The 10908-nt window shown below is 34.7% G+C and overlaps 1 protein-coding gene across 1 annotated transcript; it reads right to left on the reverse strand.

Annotated features, from left to right (window-relative positions):
- On the reverse strand, positions 1392-3584 carry LOC18598029 (transcription factor RAX2). The gene is made up of 3 exons (XM_007027365.2): positions 3060-3584; positions 2767-2896; positions 1392-2424 (listed from the first exon to the last, which is right to left on the reverse strand). Exons 1-3 carry the CDS (start codon positions 3193-3195, stop codon positions 1665-1667), a joined length of 1026 nt encoding a protein of 341 aa, XP_007027427.2. The 5' UTR covers positions 3196-3584; the 3' UTR covers positions 1392-1664.

A 10908-nucleotide genomic window follows, 5' to 3' on the forward strand; every position in this document is an offset into this window, starting at 1 on the left:
TGCAAAAAGATAAGAGCTTATGTTTGCATATTTAGACTCTTCCTAACGCTAGTTCTTTTAACAAATTAATGAGGACATTTTTTATTTAATAATTACTTGCATGATCAGCTACCATGAAGCTCTTGAAGGTCTGGTACAAGATGGATGATTAATTAAGCTTTATAAAGAGAATTAAATAAGCTATAACTTAAGTATGGTGATTTAAGTAGGAGCCTGGAAATTGATGCTAACTCACTAACAAACATCCAGAAGCAAATGAATAACTTAATGTGGTTGAATCTTATAATTTCCACAAAGATAGATTAAAATCTCATGGATGATCAGTAGGTGCAACACCTTTTGACCTTTTACACCCCACTAGAGAAGACATTCCCAGAAACTCTTTCCCCATATCTTTAAAACCCCATTTGTAGATTTTTGATGTTAATAAATAATGCCTATAGCTGGCAAAACCCATTAAATCTAACCAAAGATGGCACAAGAAAACAAAATGGTGAAAAGGTCAATGGATTCATCTTTTTCAATAATATTTTGCTTTTCTCTGTTTCTCATGGGAGATAAACAAAACAGCTAAACCCATTAGCCAATCAAATTGATAAACCCAAGGCATCATTATCCTGAGATCATATGATTTTGTAGCTCCTTGGACTGCTTCCCCATGAGGATTCTCTGCCACTTTGCATTACACAAATGACCTTGAATTTTCTGCTTTTGTTATATCTCAGTTCCCCCAAGTTGGATTTGTTTATCATTTCCCTCATTTTCTAATCAAGCTTTTTGCCTCTCCATACCGCACCAATCCTAATCAATTGGGTACTCAATAATTGAAACCTGCCTCACATCTGTCATGGTGCCGATCGTCAACCATTGAAACTCCAAAATTTGCAGCAGCATGTTTTGCTCACCGCAAAAATAATAAATGTGATGAAATAAATTCATCTGTTTTACTCTTCAATCCTCCAAAAATCATGCATTAATCAATGAAGATCAATAACATGTAATATAATAGAACGTGTACCATCCCCTCCTATTTTAACTAATTGGAGGCAAAAATATAAACTATACATCACTTTTGGCTTAATCAGCCTACAATATTTCATAGAATATTAAATTATATTGCACTCTCTCTCTCTCTCTCTATATATATATATATATATATAGATAATCTTCAGACTTGTTTAAGAAGACTTAGATTAGGATTAACATCAAGTCATTTTTAAATCTTGAGGGATAAAATCCACAAAGATATATACAAAGACCGTCGACCTTGGGTTTGACTAGATTCAAAGTTAATCAATGAGAATTCATTTAAAAGAAAACATTTTAGAAATAGGAAATTGATAAAAAAATTGGATTAAACAAGTTGAACGCTTAGTTTTCAAGTTTGGTCCTTGAAAAAGATGATAGCTTCTCTGGTTTGATGACAATTAAACAATTATTTCTGAATTGTTGCAGTAAAAATACTCTAGCCTATAGCAGCACATACATCATTTCCCGAAAAGAAAAGCACAGAGGAAACTTTTTCACCATGTACTGTCAAAAAACTGTTTCCATCAGAAATCCACCCCCAAAGCACATAACTCAAGTCTAAATCTGAAATCTTGAACCCATTCCCTCCCCTCACCCTTCAAATCCATCTGATTTTACACACAGTCATAGTCAGATCAATAGTACATAACTTTTTCTTCTGCCTTGTTTTCATCAAAAATAAAGCTGCTACAGCTACTAGTGCAAATTAGCTGCTTAATTTCCTCAAGCCCGTAATCTAATGGTACTGTTTCACCCCACAATCCATTTGACGACTTCTCAGACCATCCGTTAGCACAACCTCCATTTGATGCCATGAGCGTTTGGCTTTCATCAGCTTCATTGCAGAAATAACTGTGCATGCCCATTTGTTCACCGTTATTTGCACCATTGCTGCCCCTCGCACCGCCATATTCATACTCTAATTCTTTGTTTTGGCTGATTTGGTTGCTGCAAGACCCATCAGAAGAACTACAACTAGCTTCACCTCCAAACATTTGGAGGCCATCCTGTAGTTGGTAATGCTGAGTAGGACCCAGTAAACTCTCCCGCGGTTGAAGTACGGATGCGGCAGTTACACAAGAAGCACGGCTGTTTGAAAAATTTGAGGAATATGATACTTCAAAGCATCTAAAAGATCTAGCTGGCGTGTTGTAGGTGTTGTTGCTGCAATTGTATAGTAACGTTGACGATGGTGATGACAAAGGAGGTGATGGAGATGGGGAGGAAGTTGAAGATGATTGAAGAAGAGATGAGAAGCTAGCATGGTGAACGTGATGAGGTTTTCTATGAGATTGGGGAGCCATGCCAAAAAGTTTCTTCTTGAGCTTTGTGTTCCAGTAGTTCTTGATATCATTATCAGTCCTGCCTGGCAACTGAGCTGCTATAATTGACCACCTGTAGTAGTTTGTGATGGGAGTAAGTTCCATTAGAAGAAATTTAAGTGAGCTGTTTTTGAAACTCTACCTCCACACTCTTGAGAAACTAAACACGGCATGCAAAAGGGCAGAATCAGAAAATATGATCTAAAATTAGCATATTCTTGGAATATTAAATTAAGTTTATTCTTGAAAGGGCAAAGGGAAAAAGAAGTCTTTTCATGCTTGGTTAATTTCTCAGGAAACAAAAATCTTGGGAGAAGATTCTGAAACAAAAACTTATGGAGACCCAGATCAAGTTTAAAAGGTATGATATGACAAATAGACATTTTATTTGGAAAAGACAGGATGATTAACATACCTGCTACCAATGCTTGCATAGAGAGTGCAGATTATCCTATCTTCATCATCAGAGAATTCTCCATGTTTAATATTAGGCCTGAGATAGTTAAGCCATCTTAATCTGCAACTTTTCCCACATCTCTTAAGACCTAATACAAACCAAACGCATTCAAGATCACCAACAAGAACTATTGAAAGGACCCTTTACATGCTCCTTCACACTCACCAAGAAGAAAAAGGAGGAAAAGAAAAACTGAAAAAGAGGAAGAAAAAGGAGGAAAAGAAAAACTGAAAAGTGTTCTTATATATTACCAGCTTTTGGTGGGAGAGCAATCCAGTTCCCTCCAGTTCCCTGTTTCTCTATGTACTCCTTTAACTTTGCATCTTCTTCAGGCGACCAGGGACCTTTCTTCACATTAGCCTTATCACAGCAAGGAGCCCTTCCCATATCTTTTATCTCTCTGTCTCTCACTCTTAATTAACTTGTTTGAATACTGAAAAACGAGCTCCTTCAACTAACAACAAGAGGTTTCTTTCAAAGTTATGGTGGTGATGGTTGTGAGGGAGGCTGCCTAGCTAGCTTTTGTTCCAAAAGAAGACTTCAATTTGTTTGGGGGACTGAGGGAAGATGCTAATATAGAGAGAGATAAAACAGAAGTCAAAACACAGGCCGTCTAATTTCAATCATCCATCTGTTTTCTATAACTCCTGTTGCTTGATTAGCTGAGAGAACTTTCCATCATAAACTAATCAGGCAAAAGGAGAGAGCCTTCCTAACAGGACCATCAAACTAGCTAGGCCTTAACTTGGTCTCTTCTTTCCACACTCGAAAGAATCCAAAGTCTGCTCAAGTAATGACATACAATTTTGCATTGAAAATGATAGGCTATAGTTTTTATTATTATTAATATTATCATTTTTCAAATCTTATAGGCAAAGTCTTAGGGCTGCCATTGTCATTTGCCAATGTGGACGCCTCAATTAAATACTATTTTTCCATCCATCATATTTTATATGCTGATTTATTTTTCTGCAGTTAATGAGATTGGACCTCTCTATAATTATAGTATGATGGTACTATTACTATATACTATACTACAGTATTTTATTTTGCATAACATCATCAAATATGGCTCGTAAAATTAAAAGGAAAACTATACAAAAACAAATTCCAAATCATGTTAAGTAGAGGTATATATACATATACACACATCTCTAATCATTATGTATTGACATGCAAATATCTTAGTAAAAGTTCTATATGATCGTGCCTGTGGTGGGCATATAATTCCAATAAAATAAGTAACAAATCAAAGGCCAAAAAGATGAAAAGAAGGGATGGAAGGGAGTTATTGGTATGGTGCAGTCCATTTCACTGGTGTTTGATGGGAGGAATTCATACTATAGGCTGAATGTAAAGTTTTTATTTATGGCGTGACGTACGTGAATTTAACTCAAATGATAAAAATAAAATGAAATTTCGATAAAACTTTACCTTAGTAAAGAAGAAAAACATGTTACTGCAACAAACATTGGTGGCAGTGGTCCTATATATATATGATCCTCTTTATCATTTACTCAAGTTTATTAGAGATTTTGCTATTGGGTAAAGTTGGGAGTGCACAATTAGGCATGTTCATTGAATTGAATGGCTACACATATTGATGATATGTCCCATTAGGTCTGCATGTCTCCATCCATCCATCCATAGTCTTGGTCCCAATCTCAATAATCAATGTTAATTTACTCTTCCTTGTAAAAAAAGAAAAACAAAACATGTTTTAGCAATTAAAATATGTTAATTTTCTTTCCAAAAAATTCCATTTAAAATTTAAACTTTCAATTACAATTGATATATATATATATATATATAAACTTACAAGTAAGCTAATAAAAAAAGTATGAAATAAGAACAAAATCAACATAGAGATCTTAAAATTTTTACTCTTTCTCTTTACCCTTGACATAAGCTTTCATCGACAATAAATTTTATTAATAAAAAATAATTAATTTGGTCAAACACAAATTTGACAGACGAATAGGCGCTAGTAAAAATCACAGCCTGCAGGATTGAATGTGGATAAATTTCCGTGGCTCAATTAATTAACGTCCCGTCGTTGGACCGGTCTAGACTTAAATATATGGCCACAAATAGGCAACTGCAATGGACAACAAGTTCAGAAGCAACCAAAATATTTTCAGTCCATTTCTGCCAAACTCTACATTTTTCAAACATCATAAAAGCTTTTATAGAATTCCGCCCACTTGTTATCTCAATTTAATGCTTAAATCTTGATTTGATGTAACTGTTGTCTTACCTATGTGATTGAATGGACCAAAATTATTAAGGTCCGCATATATATATTTATATGTATAAAGGGTGAACTTCTTCCCCATGACCATATATATATATATATTTATATGTATAAAGGGTGAACTTCTTCCCCATGACCATAACAATCCTGATTAGCCATCACAATTCAGATCCATTTTTGGTGCAGAATCGTGTGCTGATTGGCATCCTTTTTGGGACGTACGTTGCTTCTTATTCCAGACATGGTCAATTAGTTCAGCGGCTATGATAAACTTTTAATACTGGAAGCTGCAGAGGAAGCAGAATCCCTGTAGCTATCTGCAAATTATTATACTGTTTCTTCATTTTTTGGTCTAGTCAGTGGACCAATGCTTTTGCTAAGGAACTGAACTCAACATCGGTGAAGACATTTTTCCATGACAACAATCAAAAGATGGTAACACATTTATTACTACCATTGACACAGTCTTGTATGTACTAATTTAACCCAGTAACTAATCTTCCATCAATCCTTAATCCTTCAACTTTAAAAGTATATATGTAGTGCATATCTGAATTTATAGTTTAACCCATCCGGTAGTTCACCTATAACTTCATTTAAGTAGGATGGGTTACCCCTCTTACCAAAACATGAAGCCGGTTTTGTAAGCTTACCCCAATTGACCAAAGCAGTGGATCTGCAACAACTAGGGCGGGTAACAACACATGCTTTCTTTTAGTATAAACCAAATGTATAAAAAGAAATAAAAACAACGAAGAGTAAGCCTTTAATAGCCCCCAGAGTGGCAGTGTTGATTCAAGGCATAAAAAAGTTTAATAAATTTGTTTTCTTTTATCTTTTGATTGTGACACATAAAACCATGTGGTCATGTAGTTTAATAAGCAACCTGCGTTTTGGGACTCCATACAATGCATTATTGTCATTTCAAAAGGCTTATCTTTTTATGATGGAGAAAAGCTAAACACTGAGGAAAGACTTCTAAACCGATTAATAACTCAAAGATGGCCCATCTGCTTTAAATATTACTCACTTAAAAACAAAAACACTGACCTTTGATTGATTCTCATAATTTTCCAGCTTATGTAGAGACTTCTCATAAAAAGTTGATTTGTGGTCCAACCACATGAATTTTGGAGCAAAAAGATCAATCATAACATGGGTTTTCTTTTTAATATATTGATTTTTATTGGGTAAACTTTTTGGTCCATATAAAATTATATATCAAGGTTTTATTTTTCAACATTTTTTATCTATAAATTATTGAAAATGTGATTAGTGCTATGCTGTCATTACTTTCTCTTTCCAAACGTACACACAGGAAGTTTTGACCTCTGTCTCTTGAGCTTGAATCTTCTTTTTGCCGTCATAAATTCGTTCAATGACTTTATATTGCACAATTTTCTTTGCCAAGAAAAAAATTTGTGATTTGTTGATCTTCCTTCCAATCTCGTTTACAGCAATAAGAAGGAAATTGCATGTCATTGTTTTCAAACATGTTTTTTCCAGAAGAAAATCATTTTCATGAAGCAACAAATGTGAAAAGCATGATCAAACGTTGAAATGATCCTTTGAGCTATAATTGCAGGTTTCAAGCTATCAATAAATTTACAAGAGTTCTGGTCAAGGTAATGCCAGAATATCTACATCCTAATTCTACCAATGGGTGCAGAAAATCACCATACTTAAACTAGAGTTTTGCCCCACCCTGACTCTACGGCAATTGGGGTGGTTTGCTTTTCTTTTCTTCCATTCTCTTCTTGCTTTTATTCTTTCGAGAACAATGGACAAGGGGTGTTTTCAATTTAATTGGGATTAGTTTTATAATGAAGTCTGATTAGGATTAAATCCTTTTTAATCAAGATTTTGTATATTATCAATTTATTACTTAAGATTTGGTTCTGTATCTGTGATTCATTTGCCTTGGTCCACCGCGCGCATCAGCTTTCATGGTGACTTAACAGATAGATTAGCACAGTGGGTCGACTATTCCATAATCGGAAGTGCAGTACAACATAAAACTTAGATGGTAAGTTTATGGATTGCCAGGTTTTGACCAAAATCTTTCTAGGACTTAATAGAAGAAAAGAGAAACACAACTGAAGCTCTAGCCAGAAGAGAAAAAAACTTGTAAACTGTAAAGCTAATAGAAAATCGGTTTACCTATACAAGTACAAATACTTGTCACCATGCAATATTCTTTTGATTTGCAGCAGATTTAGACGAGGGTTTAATCCAAGTATAGTTTAGTCGTAGATCCTTGATGCCAAGACGAATTTTACTCGAATAACCGCCAAATAAAAAACCCAGTCGCCAGAGAGTAGACTTTGTAGTTGTTATCTTGAATGATGTGGTGTTACTCATTCCTCTAATTGTTACTGTTTCCAGGAAAGATGCTCCATAACTAACATAGAGCGTTTTATTTTCAAGATTTTCTACTCTTTTCCAAACCTTGCATTGATCACTGTTAACCTAATTATAACAATTATACATATTATAAGCTAAATCAATGGATTATGATATTATTACAATATGATATAATTATGTTTTATTAACTTAATTCTCTTATAAATTATTGAGAATCTCTTGTATATATATATATACTTTATTCTCTTTGTACAAAAACACAATTCTGAATATAAGATTTCTCTATCTTAATTTGATAACAAAATCATCCTATCTAGCTATTTTCTGTCTTTTTTATTTTCAATCTTCATACTATCCAAGTCGTACCTTTTTTTTTACCCAAAACCACAACCAATCTGCATCCATCTAGCTACACTGCCACTGCACTGTCATCATCCATCACTGGCAATTTAGGTGACGTTTGATATTTTATAATATAATGAAATTATAAGTAACGTGATTTCAAAAAAGATAGCATTGTAATATTTGATATATAAGTAAAATAATGATTAAAATGCAAAGAAGATAACATTATAATAGTTGGTTTACAAGTATTTCGTTAGGAATGTAATGTTAATTTCTAAAATTACTCCTATTTATTAAAATGTAAGTTTAATATATTTGTATTTTTTTGTTGTTAATTTTTATATAATATCATCTCTTGAATATATTTTTAATGTCATATATTTTATTTTTATTTCTTATTATAATCTTATATATTTTATTTACATTTCTTAATATAATTACCAATATTATATATTTTATTTTAATTTATTTTTTTAAAATAATATAAATTTTATTAACAATCATCATCCATCGTCCAATAAAAAATGGCTACTAAGAGTCACAAAGAGGCATCCCTTGAAATCTGTATTACAAAAAAATATAACATTGTAAAATGTTTTTAACAAAGTAACAAAGTTAAAGGGTAAAAATATTTTTAATAATATTGTAGAGTGTAATGCAATCTGATTGTATTAGTTTTGGACTGCAATCATATTACACCTATTGGTTGTAATGTGATTATATTACAATTTTACATTGTAGTGGTTTGTTGCGAAACAAACACCATAATGTAAATTAATTGGGCACATTGAAAAGAATGTGTTCTTACTTTCTTCATACCAAAGGCTACTTAGTGTAATCTCGCTGCTTGACCCACATCACTTTCCAACTACCAATTCACGTTACTATCACTGTTAACTGTCTTATCTTTTGTCAATTTGTTGATCGTCAATTACTGGAGCTCATCAGTTGACTACGTGTTGAGCAAACTTTTTTTTTTTTTATAATTGAGGAAGGGGGATTCGAACTCTACTTTTTAAGCAGAGAAATTATGTACTAACCAATTAGACAAATGCTCGGGTGCTGTTGAGCAAACTTGTTGCCTTTATTTTGATCTGATATGGTTTGCTTTGCTTGCATGTTTCCTTTGTACAATCAGCTGTTAGATCATCTTGCCATGTTAGCAAACTACAACACTTTGCTTCATGAGCTTGCCACGTCAGCTTATCACATCACCCAACACATAAGCTTCCGCGTCACCTTGACACTTTGATCAATTGCCATGTCATCTACCACATCACTATAATACATCAAGTGCCACATCATTCTCCATGTAACCACTTCCTTGAGATAATCGTTTTTACTAATTTTGACTTCCTTATTTTAATTTTCACCTTTTGTTTTTGCTAATTTTGACTGTGAGATGGAGAAATCTGAACTTTTTAAGCCAATTGCAATGATTTTGATGAGAAACAATTACAATATGTGGGTCTAAGGTATGAAAAGTGTTTTGAATGGGTGCAAACTTTGATGCACTTTCGCTGGAGACATTGTTCATTCTACTGTTTCCGACTCTATTTTTACTTGTTTGATGGATTGTGAGTCTATTACAGAAGCATGAGACAGTTTGAAGGTTGAGTTTCATGATAGTGATAGGACCCATCAAATACAAGTCTTAAATCGACTTGGTGAGTTCGAAGTATTGAAGATGAAGGATGAGGAAAGTGTGAAAGATTACTTAAATAAGATTTTGAAATTAGTCAATAAGTTGAGATTACTTAGGAAAAATTTACCAAAGAGAAGAATAGTTAACAAATTTTGTATAAGTTTGCTAGAGAAATTTGAGGTTAAGATATCTTCTTTGGAAGCCTAGAAGGATATGTCCACATTGATTGTGACAGAGTTCATAAATGCTCCTTAAGCTCAAAAGCAAAGAAGGGCATTGAGACAGGGAGATCATGTAGGAAATGCTTTATTGGCACAAGCAAGCAAGAAGAAAAATGGTGATAAGAAACAAGATAAGCAAAAGGCTCAGTATCCTCCCTATTCTTATTGTAAAAAATGCAACCATATTGAGCATTTTTCTGGTACAGACTGAATGTTACATGCAAGTCTTGCAACCAGCTTGGTCACATGGAGAAAGTTTGCAAGATTAAAGTCGATCAAGGAGAAGAAAAGTTCTTGTAGCTGAGGAACATGAGGCAAATAAGAAAGTGTTATTCATGGCCAAGAAACTCGAAAGGTCAATAAGCTTTAGTGTTTGGCTTATTAACAATGCGTGTTCCAATCATATGACTAGAAACACAAATAATTTTATTTTCTTAAATAATAATTACTGTAGACACCTAACTAAAAAATTTAAATTAAATTAAATTAAATAAATAATAAATAATAATAAAAAATAATAAAAAAAAATTGGGGATGGCTGGGCGTACGCCCAGCCATCCCTTCACCTTCCCATCCCCCACCCACTACGCGTGATGGGGGGGGGCTCTGACCACCAACTCCAGGGGGTGCCAGAACCCCCCTCGCCGGGTTGTCCAAAAAATTGGACAACCCGGCTCTTTAAAAACCCTGCAAAAAGGAGAGAAAGCCAGCAGTTAGCCACAAGGAAAAAAAAGAAAAAAAACAACAACAAAAAAAGAAAGAGGGGTGAGATCTGAGAAGAGAAAGCGGTAGAGAGAGAAAAAGAAGGAACGGTCGGCGGAGAGAAGAAAGGAGAGAGCTTGACGCCGGCAACGGAAGGCGAAGTGATTCGCCGGCTAGGAGAGAGAAATCCGAGAAGAGAGGGGAGGACGCCGGCGCCGGAAGAGAGAAGAGATTTTTTTTAGAGAGAAGGGAGAGGGCGCCGCTGCTAGAGAGAGAAAGTGAGGAATGAAAGTGAAGAGAGAAAGAGAGAAAAGGGGATTAAATACCTAGGGTTCGTGGGCAAAACGGCGTCGTTTCAGAGAGGCAAGCAGAAGCTGGAAGGACCAGACCAAATGGCGTCGTTTTGAGCGGCTTCGCAAGCATCAAAACGGTGCGTTTTGGATTTTACCTTGCGGGCTTCCAGAAACAGGCCGGGGTGTTGGATTTGGGCTCCCACGGGCCGCCGAGTTGGGCCAATCGCAGCCCAACAAGGTATAACCCTTTTTGTTTTGTTTTGCTTGGGTCTAGCC

The sequence above is a fragment of the Theobroma cacao genome, chromosome 5 (assembly GCF_000208745.1).
Source record: "Theobroma cacao cultivar B97-61/B2 chromosome 5, Criollo_cocoa_genome_V2, whole genome shotgun sequence".
Classification (NCBI taxonomy): Eukaryota; Viridiplantae; Streptophyta; class Magnoliopsida; order Malvales; family Malvaceae; genus Theobroma; species Theobroma cacao.